At 40.5% G+C, this 17268-nt stretch overlaps 1 protein-coding gene across 6 annotated transcripts in view; it reads left to right on the top strand.

Moving 5' to 3' along the window:
• The first annotated feature begins 667 nt into the window (after positions 1-667).
• The window catches only part of IKZF2 (IKAROS family zinc finger 2), a 108309-nt gene continuing 91708 nt past the window's right edge, over positions 668-17268 (top strand). For 3 of the 6 annotated variants that reach the window (XM_074146054.1, XM_074146055.1, XM_074146052.1), the window contains exons 1-2: positions 1313-1346; positions 2092-2196. In XM_074146054.1, the coding sequence (XP_074002155.1) occupies positions 1313-1346; positions 2092-2196 (139 nt within the window). Of the gene's footprint in view, positions 752-1297; positions 1347-2088; positions 2197-17268 lie in introns of those variants that run through there. The other 3 variants (XM_074146056.1, XM_074146053.1, XM_074146051.1) reach the window with 2 other exon arrangements.

Below are 17268 nucleotides of genomic sequence, written 5' to 3'. Positions count from 1 at the left end.
TAATTTTGAAGGGCTTGAGGAAGCGGCTTACCTGTTTTGAAAACTTTTTTTTTTTGAGATTTCTTTTTCTAAGAGTCATGTGAAAATCAGTAATTGAAGAGAGTTTGGTAGCAGCTGGGCAGGTTGAAATTTAAGTGTTATGTGCTGAATGCCTTGGGAATTTGATCTGCTTTATACCAAAGAAGAGAGCAGAGAAAAGTATTTATTTATTGGGGGGAAAGGCATGGGGGAGAGGAGGGGGAGGAAAGCAGGTTAAGAGAGGGGGAGGGAAGTGGTTTTGGAGACAAGAAGTGAAGCTGCCTGTTTTCCAGTAAGTAATGGAGAAATTCCAGGAGCCAGGGCTAAATATACTTGGCGATCAATACAGAAATGGCTCATTGTGAATAATTTAGCTGCCTGGTGCAGTGAGAGTTTTGAAACTAAAGGCAAAAAAGAGGCCGTGGAGGGAGAGAGGAAATAAAATTCTCCTCTGGTCATGTCAGATTCTTAACTTTTCCACTTAAAAGAACATAGTTATGATTATTGATCTCTCTCTTTTTTTTTTTTTCCCTCAATATATATCAAATGATAGCTAGGGGGTGTCATTCTATACAGTTACTTGGGTTTCTGGAAAGTAATAGCTTGTTCTGTGTCAGCAAAGTGCTTCCAGAAACTTTAAGATTGCTTCATGCCACAAAATGCATGATCTGAGAGTATTAAGTGTGACGTTCGGCCCCATGCTGTGGCAGATAAATAGGGTTAGAGTGAACAGGTGCGTGTACAGGTGTGTGTGTGTGCACATTCGGTGGTGTGAGACAAAGAGTTGTAATAACTCTCTCGAAGGGGAACGGGCGCGGGAGGGCTTTATTTTGTTTAGATCAGGATGGAGTCTCTTGGAGCGTGTGTGTGAAAAGAGCAATTGTTAATTGTATCCATCTCCTCAAAGTCTGTTCTGGCTGTGAGAGTTGATAATTGATAAAGCATTACCATCCTGGCTTGAACAAAACAAGTGGAAAGTCAGGGGGGAAAAAACTCTCAGATTGGGTAAAAATGCGAGTGGGGGACAGAAATGGGTACAGTTGGACCAAGATGATCCCAGTGCTGCCTGCCCAGGAGACAGCTGAATTTCTCTACTCAGATAATTTGCAGGAAGAGTTTCAGTGCTTTGCAAATGAGCACATGCAGTACACTTGTGTTTCTCTAGGCAATGGTTGCAACAGCAGTAAAATGGGCAACTACTTAGGGCTTTAAGTAAGTTTAATCATTTAATGGTTGATACTGACAGGCGTCTTTGAGGGTGTACTTTTCTGCCTTGCAGCACTGCACTTTGACTATGGAAGCAGAGGCTGCTGATGGATATATAACATGTAAGTAGTCATTTCATTTGATTATTCTGAATTAGTTTCCTTTTCCCACTGCCCTTTCTATAATGCAGGTGCCTGAAACTTTAGCTTCCTTATATATGGTCTTTGCTTTGAGATGATGCTGAATTAATAGCATTTAAATATAAACTTTGTGTATGACTGAAAAATGCATGGGGATGAGTGCATGGGTGAGTAGCTCTAGGTTTAAATATTTACTGAGGATGAATGAACTTTGCAAATGAGAGAGAGTTCATCTACAGAAATTCAAATTGCAGCCAAAAACTTTTTATGCCTTTCACTATGCATTTCTCCTGTTTTCTGTGTCACGGCAAAATGTCTTAGTTTAAGTGCTTTGTTTAACTGTCAGTTAACCAAGAGCCTTTTGAGGGGAAGGTCTGTATGGTAAAGTGCTACTTCAGTCTTCTGCCCAGCCCCAATTCTCAGCCTCTGCTAATAGAAAAGTAATTCTAACTTCTCTTGAGACAAAGCAGCTGGGGCAAGATTTGTCACAGGTGTGTGCATAGAAGACTGGTGACAGTAGGTTTGAGGGGGCTGTTAAAATCAGTCAGTCAAACGTTTACTTGTGGCCACTGAGAGTCCAGTTTTTACAGGCTCTGAAAGACCCTGCTGGTAAAGGAGGGAAGGGCAGGGCCAAAGGGAGCGAGGGAGTTGTACTTTTTTTAATTGTTGTGTTGCCCTGCTGAAGAAGGGGATGGAAACTTACGGGGGACTTGTTTTGTGAAAGCAGGTGACAATGAGCTTTCGCCCGAAAGGGAGCACTCCGGCATGGCCATTGACCTCACCTCCAGCACACCCAATGGGCAGCATACCTCCCCCAGTCACATGGCAAGCAGTAAGTCACCTCTTAAACCTCTTTCTCTCTAGCAGCGCTTTTGGGTTAGTCTGGTCCTCCGGGTCTTGAGGTTGCTTACTGGGTCTTAAGCATTGCTGTAGGAGTTGCTAATAAAAGAAGAGAAGGACAGGGTAGATTATTATTTTTTTTTTCCTTTTCTTTTCTTTCTTGTTCATGCTGGTGTCTCATCTAAACATGAACGGGATTGCTAGTCTGAACTATCCCAAGGTGGCATTTGAGAGCTGGTCCTTACCTGTTCCAGGTAGGAAAACACTAGGTTTGACATGTGCTGGTTTTGTTTCATCAGGTTTTGAAATCCAAATGGAAATTGTTGTTGTTGTTATTATTACTTACTGTGCTTCCCAAAACAGCTTGAAGTAGCTTTATTTGAAAACAAACACATTTTATTTACAAAAAGGCTTTACTCTGGCAAAAGTATGAAGTTAAAGTGTCTGGGTTTGATGACAGGTTGTATTTTACTATTCCATATAGAAACTTCAGCATCCTGTTCATTACCCTAGCTTTGCCTTGGCAAGTCCAAAAGTGGCTGGGATAATTGGAAGTTTATGGCACTCAGTAGTTGACTTTCTAACAAACTAAAAGGATTTTGGTTTAGAATGTCAGGGGAGAAATTGAGAAAATGTAGATATTTAGGAGTCTGCTGAGAGTGTCACATGCTGATAATATTTTTATAATTATGTTCATACTATATTTTGGAGGTGAATAAATGTAGTTTACACACATTTGTAAACCCAACATCCTTTCTTTGGTGTGTGTGAGTGCCATAGCTTGTTTTACTGTTGGTTACAATGTTACATCAAGATATTTACCTTAAAGTACCTCTGTCCTAGTATCCGAAAATAACGTAACATGCTTTGCTTCCAATATATTTTCAGGGGGTTCCTCTGTATGTGATACTAATTTTCTTTCTAGTGTGTGTACTATAGTTCCACATTTATCTTTTTACACTTAGTGTTTGTATAATACCCTGCTGAAAACCGTGAAAGAAAAAGAGGGCTTTTAGGGTTGCTTGCTTTTAAAATACACACTGTATTGCCTTCAGAGTCTTTCTTACTGAGAAAAAGATGTTACTTTCCTTTAAGAATTCTTCTTTCCTCCTCCAAATTACGAGTAAAACACAGTTTTTATGAGCCCTTAAAACTGAGGGTTATTATGAAGATCTCCCAATTATATACATGTTGCTAGAGAATATGATTGCTAATACTCTGGACTGAACTTTATATGACAACCGATCATAATTCAGCATCTTTAGACAATTCCAATCCTGCTGCACTGGGATTCTGATATATTTTATTATGTTGTAAAAGTTTTACTACTCACTTTCTTCATTTTCTTTGTTTCCTTTTTATTAATGGAAGCCTTCATTGGAAGGGGAAAAAAAGCTCCCTGTTTTAAATCTTCTTTATAATCTGGACTAAAAACTGAAGTCAAATTAGGGAATAAAAAGCTCTGGGATGAAGTCATGCAAAAATACTTTACATGTTCAATGTTTACATGCTCGTTGTGTGAACATTTTCAATGATTTTTAAGCTTCGTTAATTCTGGCAACACATGTGTATCTGCAGCCTTGGTGAATATCTTATTTTTTAGATGTGTTTTTTGGTCTCTCACAGGTGTCTCAATTCCTTTCATCGGTGCTGCTCTGTGTTAAGCATGTGCTGCTGTTGAAAAATTAGGGGCTCTGCCTGGGTTTCCTAAGCCAAGCAAAACTCAGTCATCTTAAACTCGTTGTAATTTATTTACTCTTTGCAGGCATAAGAATGTTTTGTAGAAAGGCGGTTTGTTCTGTCTTAAACATGGAAGGTATTGATTAGAGGTTGTCGGCTTTTGTGGCAGCTGTTACATTGGTTCATTTAAGGTTTTTGGCCAAATCTTGAATCTGGCATGTGTAGACTAAATCGCCAGGCTGTGCTTTAGAGCTTTCCACCTGTTTCGTGGGGTACAGGAAATCCTTTTAAAGGTTCAGTAACCCGGGGGCCCACAACCTCCTATTTTTTTTTTTCCCCTCTTTTTTTTTTTTTTTTTTTTTAAATATTTTTTTAGGAGCGGTAGAGGTGGGAGAGTGAGGAAGAATAGCTGTTCAAAATATTTTGTATGATTTTGGTAGCTCCCAATGGATTGATCCATTGTTGCAAGTGGAGGAAGTGGCTGCATTGTATTTTGGTATGGTTTTAATTTCTGGTGGAGTCACTGAAGACTGATCTGGTGGAGTCACTGAAGACTGGTTGGCCTGCCGCTATAGTGAAACCCAGGGCATGTCATTCTGGCTGGGTAGGGTTTGCTAATGAAGGAGGTGGTATGTTGATCAGACCCCAAATGTTTCACTCCTGATTTTGTTGCCAGTCGTCCCGAGGAGGTGGATGGCCCCATTTAGCTGTGTGCTCAGGATATGCACCTGCAGGGTAGAAATCTAAGTTCTGACCTTTGTTCTTGCATTCCATTGAATTGTTTTGAACCACAGCTCTTAATTTAGCCTTAATTTGTGTCTGGCTCAAACAGAGACAAAACCATAAGAAGGAAATTTCTTGGATCTGTACTGAAACAACTGAGCAGTGCTCTCCCAGCAACAGTGAAATTATGTGCTAGGTAAAGAGTTTTCTATGTTCATTAGCCCCTGGCAATCCGTGCTAGTAGGAGTTCTGGCTGGGCTACTGATATTTTCAGGTTCTATTCCAAAAGATTTTTGGGTTAAATACTTTGGCTTGTGTTGGAGAGTTATCTGCTGCATCCTTTAACTTATTATCATTTTCAAGTATCTAGATGGGATGTATAGGTTATGGATGGAGCTTACGCTCAATTTTCCTTGTGAATGAGATGATCCTGAAAGATAAATCACAGTAAATCGCCTGTCATAGCTAACTAATGATCTTACATGTACCTTATGGTATGTATCTGCCTTTAGCAGAGTACTGTATATATGTTGGCAGATGCTCTGTTCTAAATTACTTTATTGTAGTTTTATGTAAGCAAAGATTCAAGATGCATGTAAACAGTCAAACTGAATAGGTTGATAGATCATCTCACTTTCCTCTACAGCAAAAGACAAATTAATGCTATACCTACTGAGTACGGATGTTACATTTACATAGCCCCAAATCTGGAAGTCCAGATTTTCTTCTGATCTTTGGTAGGAAAACTCTTCCAAGGGCTGACACGCAGAGCTGGGCATCAAAGGCCTGCTCAATTAACTTTGTGTTGGTACTAGAGAGTTCCCTGCATGGCCCTAAGCCCTCCTCTAGACCCCACCGAGTTCAAGGGAGCCTGTCTTGTTGCCTTTGGTGAATGTTGAATTGGGGTGTAACTGATCAGGAACCTCAGAATAGGAACTGGCATGCTAATTACAGCCTGATGGGGAATCCTTATAAAAGAGGCTTTAAAAAGAAATAATTTCCAGTTGCCTCCTCTTAATACCATGCTGAGTTCTTACTGTAGTTATTTGAGAGATATATTACTTTTTTTTCCCCTGTAAGTTAAAATGGACTTAAAAGAATGTCCCCTTTGGAAACACAGTTGTTTGGTTAGTTGACTCAATGACTACTTTGTACAGGATGAAGGATGCTACTCTAAAACCACTTGCCTGGTATTATATGGAAAATAGGAACAGCAGCTATTAGTATCTGATAGTCAGTGACAGAGGAAGTTTCCTCTTAAATTAGAGACTTTACAGTCCATGTCCTAGATAACTTTCTTATCTTTGCTTTCATAGACAAAAGGAGCCATTAAACGAAACAGAACAATCATAAATATCAAACTCAACATCTGATGTTTGCAACTGATTAAAATTGTGGTACGCTTTCAAGATGTGTTTATAGTAGCTTAAACTGTTACGAAGTTATGAGAAATAATTTATTAAGAAAATAAACATTGTCAACTGACTCTGCTGAAAATAATGAAGCGATTGCATTTTCTCCGTGTTGGGGAATGATCGCGCTGTCTGACAAGATAACTGTTGGGTCAACAGTATTAAGTTTGAGTGATTTCAGCAGCAGTATTTAAAGAGAACTCGGGCAAGGTCTTATTATAATGTAGCCGATACTATATTCCCAGAGATTGGGGTGGACTATCACTTTTCTTTTTTTGGTTAACTTTGAAGACCCAAATCTTTCTTTGATTACTTTAATTTTTCAACTCTACATTGTCATGCAAGCCCTGTTTTATCACAGTTGTGTTGCCCTCAGCAGAAAGTTTCACGTACCACAGCTGTATAAGCACCACATCTGTATGGATGAAGAAACGTAACTGTGCATTCTGCCTTTTGGAATGAAAATGCATAAAATTAGAGGTTGCTTCATGCCTCAGCTATGTGGCAAACAAGCCTTGCCATCGCCGGGGTCTATGGCCCAGGCACGTGAGGCTGGACCTTGCACTGGGATTCTTTTTGGCTCAGTATGTTTTTTTCAGTAGGATGAAGTGTTGGAGGCTGAGCCTCTGCAGGAGGCTTTTATTTAGGGAGGGTGGTTGAAGCTGGCTGGGCTGGGCTGCAGGGGGGGAACTGAATTAGTTCTTTGAGGCAGTCACTCCCCTGACACCTGCACTGGCGCATGAAGAATTCTGGCAGCCAAACTGCTGTGCTCTGAAGTGGAGGTTCAGGTCTCCAGTTCTTCCAAATATCTTGGAAAGTGTGAAACACTGCATATGGTGCTAAAAACTTGGAGTGGATAACCTCGAGATGCTGAGGAATCTCTTTTCTCAGTGGACTTCAAGGAGTAGGGTAGGCAACGTCTATTGGTTTGGGTGTCTTTGATCCTGCCTCAGTGCAGGGAGGTGGACTTCTGACGGTCGCTTGAGATGTCCTCCAGTCCTTTGTGTCTAACTTTCCAAGCTTAACAGTTTGATGTTTAGAGAGCTCAGCTGTGGAATGAGGTTGATGAGTGGTGAAGATGCACTATGCCAAGACATGCTTAGACATAAGGGATAAGCTCAATACAGCGTGGCAGGGAACTGGTCGAAGTGAGCTATTTTGACACGTATAGAAGCAATGACTTTGCTTCAGTATTTTAACCTCAGGCTCCCTGAGTATTGCTGGGGAAATAATACTGGTGAAAGTTTTAGCCACTGGGTTTAGCTTTCTTGAAGTTTAAGGAGGAAAAATCAAACAATAAAAATAAAATAACAGAAATCTAAAATCTAGGGCTTTGTCCACATGTATGAAACCAAAGCTCTGCAGAATAGCGTTACACTCTTTTTTTTTGTTTCTTTTTTTTCCTTCTTAAAAAAAAAAAAAACAAACTGGAAATGAAATACCTGCTGAGATGCACCTTGGATTGTTGTACCTTCATAAATATCACCTTGTATTTTTCACACTAGTATAGTTAAAATCATGAAGTAGTTCCTCTGATACAAAGTCTGTGCATAGATGAAAACCAAGTAGCCGCTGAAACGACTAGGTGTTTAAGTAACTACTCTCTGAAGGTGGAGGGTTCCCCTGTGTGTTTTTTATATCTTCTGTCACAGTCTCTCTGGCATTCCCCATGGAATCAGACACTCGACTGCGAAAAAATTCCTCTCTCTCAGTGAGTGTTATAACGAGGGTGGAGCGAAATGATCAGTTAATCTCATTAAATAGGTTTTTATTCATTCTGATGGAAGCCTCTTGAGAGGTCATCTGCCAGGGCTTTGTTGCAGCACACACCTTTCTTAGGGAGCTTCTGTTATTCTCTTGGACTGTCAGGTTCAGTTAACTTTCCTTGGTACACACCCTGTTACAACACTCAGTGCTCTTGCTAGCTTTGTAGTCAGCAAGTTTTCAGTGTTTGCTTCTGGAATTTCAGTTCCTTCTCATACATGCCAACAAAAAGAGCAATCCTAATCTTCCTTGAAATACGGTACTTTGATAGCATGATAGATGATGAGGTACCTGTTAGAGAGGACTCTGTCTTTCCCATCCCTAATCTGGGGGAAGGTGCCACTCTTGTTGAAATTGACGGGTACTTTTTTCTGGGAAATTGTTTTGAGGGCCTGTTTCCCGTTCCTGTGGGCCACTGGCTCTGTCTAGTCCTCTGGCTAAGTGACAGTTTGCAGGACTAGGTTTACAGGTGAAAATGCAGCTACCTGTGTCATTTTTGTGCAGTAATGAGGGTGAGCGGTGCTCATTCACCTTCCAGTGCCAAGAGGTCACCTTGGAGGAGCGATGCTATTCTAGCCAGGAGGAGAAGGCATAGCCCTCTTCTGCTTTTTCCTCAGTGATTTCAGTGAATGAAAGTCCTTGGGGGATCCACCTTGAAGCAGCTCTGTAGAAAATTTAAGAGAAGGCTGTGTCACTGCTCTCTGTAGTACCAAGACCCGTTGTCAGCCTGGGTGGAGAACCTGTGCCATGGCATGTTGTCCTTTGCCTAGAGTGGTGAACGCTTTTTTGGGGTCCAGCCAGCTGACTGCTGTATCCCAATGAAAGGAAGCAAAGCTGCTATTATCCCTGAGAAGCAATGAAGCTTGACAGATATGGCTCTGGGCTAGGTGACCAGAGGCCCAGTTTTTCTCCTGACTCTTGTCACTGGGGGGAGTCCCTTCAAGTTTCTGTGCTGCTTTTTTCCCCTTTTGCCTTTTTTCTGAATCACAGAGGCCGTCGGTCTTTCAAGATGGAGGTTTAGATGGCACACGTTAGACCTTGTCAAAAGTAGGAATTTTATTATGATAATTGCTTTGCTCAGGCATTGTTTTATGTTTAATTTTTGCAGCCCCATAATGAGACATGTTCAGAATTACCTTAATACTGGTGTAGCTTATTTCCTGTTCCGCACAGGAGTAATTGTGGTAGTCCTAAAGCACCCTGGTCGGGTGTGATTACATTAGAGCAACCACAGCATTTTAACTCTTCCCATACAGCTGAGCATTACCAAGTCTGTGTGTGGACAAACCCCTTTTTATGCAGCCCAGCAAAATGTGCCCTTGATCCAGAGCCAAGTCCACATTACTGGCTTCTGCTGGTACCATCGGGTCAGCCCGTGGCTTTGAAGAGCTGTAATCCCTCACAGGTGGAGTGATGCTGGCAGAAGCTCCTGCTAGGAGTATAGCCCTGGCTGGCAGGATCACCTGCAAGTGGTGTTACAGGTGGTACACTGGAGCATATCATAGAACAGCAGACACTGTTACTGCAAAAGCATGGGGTTGATTCTGCCCCCTCATTTCTGATAGGTCGTTTAAACTTCGGTGACTTAGAACCTCCTATTTATTTCTTTTAACTGACTTTTGCTTTCTTCACACCTCTTATTTTTGACCCTGCTTTCCAGTTTTTGTGTTTATTTCTTTCACACCATGTGTCCAACACATAGCATGACAGCAGTGGTGGGTTCCCTGTGCATTGTACCTGCTCTTTTAGCTCATGGCTGCTCTGTTTGGCCTGTCCAGAGAGGTCACAGGGTGCTCGGTCTCCCCTCTGGTGAAGCTGAGATTGCCTGTTGGATCCCTGTGTTCCCTCAGGAACGGGGCGAACACCTGTAGGTTGCTGGAGGCCAGTCCTAGGGCCAAACTGCACTCCCAGCCCTGGTGTGGAGGGGATGAATAACTGCATCTACCAGACAGTGGTGAATGAAAAAGCAGAGTTTAAGTGCATCATGTCCCTAAACAGGTAGGTGGCCCTCTTCTTAGCAGGCTGTGGATTTTATGCAAGGCATGGGCCAAGGAATCTGATTCACTCTAGACCTACCTCCACTCTCTCCATCACGGCTTCATGTTACCTGGAGAAGCTTCACAGATGGGGGTTATTTTTTCCCACCCCCTCTTCCTGCTGAGGCATTGGTACCACCTGTGAGGCTGTTCTGGGCACTGGTATAGGCACTGCAGTAGGGGTGACAGTAAGGGAAGACTAGTGGGAGTATTAAAGTCATTTCCCTGGGCAGGAGAAGACCCTTTGAGGATTCAACTCTACTCTCCACCTTGAAGGTTTGTGTGGTGGGGGCAGAATACCCAGTCACGTCTTGGTGCTGCTGATGTCAGGTCCTTTGTCCTGGGGGGTGGAAGTCTGAGGCAGTTAGTTTCCAAAGACAATAGGACATACTGAGGCACAGTCCATTCACCTTGTCTGCCTGTCTTGTCTATCACCTCTTTTCTCATGAAGTTTCCTCTTATGTGAGGAGATTAGACGGTCCACATTTCATCTCCAGCTAATGGAAGATCTGGGCAGAGCTTGCAATAGAGGTGCTGCATTTGCGGTTAAACCACATATGTGACAAAGCTTGAGTTTCCGATGAGGGATATTTTCTTGTTTATTCCCTTTGTTCCTCCACTTGAACAAAACAAGTGTTATCCTAAAGATATCTATGCTGTGACATTCAATAGTAAGCAATTCTCAGCTCCTTATTAGTCATGTGTCCCTTGCATTCCCCTAAGCCTCCAAAAATCCAAAAATTCCATCAGAAGAAGGGGATGTTGTCCTGGTATTTCTCAAGGGATGTGTGTTCCCTCAGTCGATGAAAGCGTGTTGGTGAGTGGCACAGAAAGGTGGCTGGAGAGGCCTGTCATACGCCCAAGCCCGTGTTAATTTTTCTCGTAATTACTCTTTGATTTGGGAATGTGTGTGCAGTCGTATGAGAATTCACACCTACTCTTTCCTAGTCCCCAGCTCAGCCTTCGGACATTTTATGATTTCCTCTGCAAGCATATGTGCTCTCTTAGGTAATGGCCTTGCCATAAAACACAAACAGGGAGGATTTTTGGTAACTGTATATGTGCATCCTTTAAACTCCAGCAGCGTGAATTAAACACCCGCTTTTGTCCAAAGAGCAGCAAACAGGATGGTGTGAATTCCCTTCTTCTGAAAATGAAAGAAGCTGTCTCTTTCTGTATGAAAACAGCAAGTCTTTTTACACCGAAGAGGTATGAGGTCGATTCATTTGGGGAAGAGTAGCTATTCTCTTTAAGTCATGGATGGTTTTAAAGTTTCCAGGAAAGAGTTGCAGTAGATTGAAGACCTTATTCTGGTTAGCAGCCAGGTCTGTGATAAAGGGCAGAAGGCTCAGGCAGAAGAAGAAAACGGGGTCTGGTTTTGGTGGGTTTTAATCTTACTTCTTGAGAAATTGGTATCCTGTAGTATGTGTTTTGCCTTGTCCATATAATTGCCCCTGAAGGTTAACAAATCTTATTAATTAGCAGTTTTGCATGCTGCTTTTAATTGTCTGCTCCTAGGTACGGCCTTTGTATTGCATGTTGTAGTATTGTGGTAAGGGGCCTCTCTCCCTGCATCTCTGGAGCTTGGTCTGGCATGTGTGCAAAGTTTGCCCAAGTACAGAAATATTTTAGAATACGCTGTTGTGCCTTAAATTCACTCAGTGCTTTAATCCTCATCATCTTTCAGATGTAGGCATGTCCTAGACATAGATGTGTGTAATAGTTTTACAGTTTAATCTCCCAAAATTGGGTCAACCTTACTAGTTGTTTTACCAGAGCAGGTCGTTCCTGGGTGGGTTTAATACATCTCCATGCAGCTGTGTGAAACAACCTGGGGTATCAGCTTCACTCGAAACCCCCTGTTTGAAATTTTTCCTCTAGCTTAAAGACACAGGCCTCTCTCTCCATCACTGTTAAGCATTATCCTTTGGATAATCTATTCTTCTAGAGTGTAATGTAATGATATCTCTTCATTATATCATGCTTTTTCAACAATAAATCTTTAAGAGCTTCACAAAGGATGCCAGTTGAAAAGATACAAATGAATAAAATTATAGGATGAAGAGGTGGAGAAAAATTAGAGAAATTAATATTAGTATGAATTCAGCTCCTATAGGTGGGAGGCAGTCAGGTTCATCATTTGTGTATGTGACTTCAAAATGTCAGATTATGGGTAGCTCTTAAGAGTTCAGAAGAATGATATGCTAGTTGTGTATTTAAGGGTCAAGTAGTATATGATGTTAGCAGACTATGACAGCTCTGTGAGTTTATTCTTGAGTTCTCCTAAATTTGTATTGTCAGTTGAACGATTTCTTTATTTCTCCAAAATCCCATGCACTCCTAAGTGAATCCCAAACCAGAGTGTTCTCTGAGTATAAATGTTATCACCAGTCAGCTGCCCCCAAATTAATACCGACTAGAGAAAGTTGGCAGCTGGAAAAAAAATATGAAAATGTATTCAGCCTTGGCTTATGACAAGCCTGTACATGTGTGATGTGTGTAAATACAAATTGGAGGCACTTACAGAGAGTTTCGGTCACATACAATAGAGATGTACAGGCTTGAAAAATATTAGAATCATGCAAGTCTCATGAAATTAGGAAGCCTGAAAGAGGAGAGGTATGTGAATTGTGTCTCTGCTGAAGGAAAAGCTATTAAGCGCCACCCTCTTCAAATGTCAAATGCATGGGAAAAAGTTGCTGCAAGCCAGTCTCTGCTAAGTCTGCTGCTCGAAGAACCTACTTTTTGTTAGATGTTTGTGCAAAATCACCTCGCTGGTTGAACTGTGAGACCAGACATGACTCAGGCTATCAGCACGTAACACGGTTTCAGGCTGCTGTCTGTCTTTGCATTAAAATGCTGTAAAGAGGCATTTGCTTTTTTCTCACACTTTTAAAGTGCTTCGTTTATTTAATGTCATTAGTGCTATTGTTACTCAAATTTAGCTTCTGACTGGTAACCATTAAAAATTTATAGAAAAATCGATAGTAGTGAGATTTTTGCTTTAGTAAATATATATCACATATGTATTCAAAACCAAAGCAAACTGCAGTGCATTCCAGGAAATAATCTATAATGATGCTCTGTAAAGTACTTGCTCATCTTCATGTCAAGATGCTTTATCTGTGTCCCAACTGCAGCCATTTCTGCAGTGGAATCCTGGTTGTTTTTTTAATAGCTTTAAGCAACAGAGTACAAATGCCTTAAGAAAAGAGTAAAAATATTGTTTTCATTGTAGAAATGTGAATTATAATTGCAGTATAATTATCAAAGGTTCCTTAGTGACTGTATGTGGGGACATCCTTAAGTTTTGTGTTGCATCTGATAGACAGAACCCCAGGAACAGACAGCTGTGCTAGATGAGAATTGCGCTAAGGTATCGGTTCTTTGCTTACGCTGGTTGCTGTCATCTATTTGTTTTCTTGAACACGTGAATGTCGTTCGGTGCCCCAGCTTGTCATGTTTTCCTCGCCTTTGCTGTGGCATCTGAACGCCCTTATGAAACTAGTGGTGTGTGAGAGTCCCTTTGAGGAATTTCTGATGTGTCTCCTGTTGTGAGGTGAATACTTGGGTCTGAAAACCAGCCCCGCGTTTGGGAAGGGGAAAGTGTTTTTGAGAGAGTGTGGCAATGTGACAACTGCAGATGATGGCTTAAAACCATTTAAAGCCAATGTCTAGCTGAAAACCTAGGACTGTGACCTTAAACAGGCCTCAAAGGCAGGCGAGAGTTCATTGGAGGGGCATTGACAAAGGTATGAAATATACAGGACACCTGACATGTGGACAAGACAATTTCCTCTCCAGCTTGGGTCTCTGCATAATTTTCTTGTGTGGCTGTAAATGGAATAGGTCTTGGTAGACCATCAAGGAGATGACCTGACTTAATTGTTCTGCCCAGATGTTTTTGAAGGGGGAAAGCTTCCTTACTAGCTGGCAGCAAAATTTCAATTTATAATTATGACTGTAGTTTATAATAATAATTTTAATGATATATATAAACAGTTTAATCTACTATAATGTAATATGGTAACATTTGCTGTGCTTTGGCTGCTTTCAGATAGTGAAAATGTGCTGGTGGTTGTTGGCTAGAATTCAGAAACATTTGTCAAAATTTTGTGCACTATGTGAATAACAAAATTTTGTGTGGATTAAGCAATTATTAATTCTTATCCATTATCCATCAGACAAAACTACAACTAACTCATTAACCAAAATTAATCGTAAATAAAGCTGATCTGTTGTTGAGGAGGCTAATTAGAATGGTAATTGTGTAATGATGATGCATTTAATTTCAAAATGCCAATTTAAAAGCTACTCCTTTTGGCAATGATAGAGCAAGGTGTTCTGAAATGAAGCGGGATGCTTATCGCTGTCATTGTCCTCTTAATTAATACCACCACTAGGATTGTCTGTGTTTTCAGTCTTATTAGTGTCCCCCGTAGAGCACTCAGAAATGTCCTAATTCTGCTCACACTGAAGCCAGTAGTTAAACTGTTTTTTTACTTCTATGGGAAGAAGGTGCTACGTGGAAGTGCCAGTGTAAGGCATTGCACACTCCTGGGTTTACTATAGCAGCGCATCCGCGTGTCTGAGCTCTGGGAATACGGGCTATGCTTTGGGATTTGCTACTGACTTGCCATGGAGATAGATCTGGAGTTTCAAGCCAACAGAACTGAATTGTGACTCAACGTTTTAAAAATGATTGAGTGAGTAATTTTCCATGCAGTTTCATTACAGTATCTTTTGCCCCAAGGATTATTTACTGTAGATTAACTTCCAGCAGTTTTTCACTGCTGTATGTAATCCAGAATTTTAATAAGAAAGGAATTGTTTAAGTAGGATAGTGTTTTTATCCAAAATTGCCCAGTTCTAACGGTAAAATTAGCATCACTAGTAAAATCAGCAGTTATACCTGCTAGCCTGTATGCATAGTTTATTGATTTTTATTTTTTTTATCTGTTGTCAAAATATATTAAATGCTATTATGTTTTTTTTTAGCATAGCATGTTTTATTTTAACAAACTGCCATTGGAACCATTAACAAAGAAATGGGCATTGGATACAGAATATCTGATTCACCTTGTTTCGTCATTTGGAATTGCTACTGATTTTTTTCCTTCTGACTTGATTTAGGGGGAATTACAGAACTGAAACATTAAATGGATCTTGAATGTTCCTACTAATCAGACTTGAAAGGAATAGTGAGCATAAATACATTTTACCTGTTTTATTTTTAACTTTTCAAGTTTTTTTTCCTTGTGCTTCCTGGTTCATGGGGAGAAAAACCCTACGAGCGTGTTTTAGTTACATCACTAATATTAGAACTGAGTAATCGGGTGGCTTTGGCAGCAGTCTCGTTTATAAATTGTTGGTGAGCAGATGGCTCACCAAGTTGGCATGCCAACTCTAAACTTTCACAATCATGAGTCAAGTTTTAAATCGCAAGATTGCCTTGCATGCCATGAGATTATTTTTGTGTGTGTGTTTGTTTAATAAATGTAATTCTCAATGTACCTTCTCATTTCTGAGCTGTGTTTTGCACTGAAGCATGGCTTTTCCTCCATCTCTGGGGTTGGGAATGCCTTTTTTCCTTAATTTAAGCGACTACAAGAGTCTCTGCTTTCATTATCTGGAAGTCTTGCTGCTAAGGAAAAACAGTCAATATAGTGCTAAGAGACATAAAAGTGAGACTTGGCAATCTGGGCTAATGTCAAATAGTGCAAATGGTTGTGATCCTTCACGATTATACTTTTGCAGCTCCGGGTTTTTAGGCACAATAATTTGCTAGAAATAATTTGCTGATATCTGTAATCCTGGATATGCAAATCTGTGCCAATTTGTTTGTTTCCAGAGCGCAGGGTTTAAGTTAAGCGACACGGAGTACAAATACTACTTTTTGAAATGCAAGAGTGAATATTTCCTGTAAGTAAAATGTAGCAATAAGAGAAGAGAGCTGAGCTGGAGTGCTCAGATACTCCCACTGTGAACACAGTGAAGCTCCAAAAGGGTCAGATCTCCACTTGAGAATTTGGACAAATATTACTGGAAGGACTTTTTTCTTTTTCTTTTTCTTTTTTTTTTTTTAAGCTATTCCTTCAACTAAAATTAACAGGGTATACGTGGGTTATAATGCATTGCGGGACCTGTTACAGAATGATAATTGGACCTTGTTTCTAAATGATTCCACACAAAGTGTGGTGTTGTAAATGCTAAACAACTGCGTTTTATCCATAATCACGTAATTGGTGTGTGTGCCTAATTAGTGTGTGTTCAATTTAGGTCTAGATTTTTTGGAAATGTCTTCTCTTCTGGTCCTGATTTAGCAAAGCTCTTAAACAGATGATTAACTTCCATTGGCTTTAATAGGACTTAAGGACATTCTTAATCAGGGCCATTGTGTCAAATCATGTCTCTTGGTGACAATCGGAACAACCTGCCAGAGCCGTAGTAAAAATATCTGTAGGTCCTCCTTAAATTTAGATTAATCATTTCTTTAAGTTCCAAAGCATTTTGTTTCAGAATCTGAAACTCTGTGTAGATTGCTCGCTCGCTCTTTTTTAAAGCAAACAGTTATTGTCACAATCTAATTGTATGTATAAAGTTTAAAGATTTTAACTAGCTTGGCAGGAGGCTGTTTACATCAAATCTGCTCAGTACACCTTTGAGATGGAGAAGAAGAAAATATGCGTCTGAGAGTGCCTCGCTGGAATATAAATGTCAGCGCTGATAGATATCTATGATAGAAAATTTGTGTGGGAGTAATAATTTAGTAATAAAATAGGTCAAATTAATTCTTATGCTGAAGGGGATACCTTACAATAACCATTTTGTAGTTTTATGTTTGACAGTTTGCTCTGCATTATGTGGATAGGTGGAGCTGAGATAATGTAATCCATTTCCAATTGTAAACAAGATTGCTTTAAGAGCTGCTGTAGTAAGATGCATGTTGGCTGACTTTAAGCTGAAAGGTAATTGCCTCTGAATATTAATGTGCATGTGGGGATTTTGTTTTTAATTCTGGGATTTCATCTTTGCCCTATAGCAGCTCTGAAGAGGCCCTTGTTTTCCCAAACCCCACTTTGCTGCTAATTGAAGCTGATGGCAAGTGTTGCGCTTTGGGCCCTTTGCTTTTATTTTGTGTGGCCTGTGTACCTTGGAGAACGCTTCTTTCTTTGGATGTTTTCTTTTTTTGTTAACCACCTTTTGAGTAGATTAGGTTTTTTGGAGATGCTCTTACTGTCCTGGAGCAGCTAAGACTAGTTCCTAGGCTAGGGGAGGAATGATAGGTTATAAGAATGGGGAGAAGTTCTTGCACTAATTTAATTGTAGCCTCTTAGAGAGATGAGAGTTAAGGTGCTAATCCTGTGCTGTGTAGTTGGAGAGCTTCCTCAGAAGTAATTTACGACTTATCCAAAGCCCACTGCACTTTGTGGGAGATTCTCCATCTTA

The sequence above is a fragment of the Numenius arquata genome, chromosome 3 (genome assembly GCF_964106895.1).
Source record: "Numenius arquata chromosome 3, bNumArq3.hap1.1, whole genome shotgun sequence".
Taxonomy (NCBI): domain Eukaryota; kingdom Metazoa; phylum Chordata; class Aves; order Charadriiformes; family Scolopacidae; genus Numenius; species Numenius arquata.
This window is presented reverse-complemented; position numbering and strand designations above follow the sequence as displayed.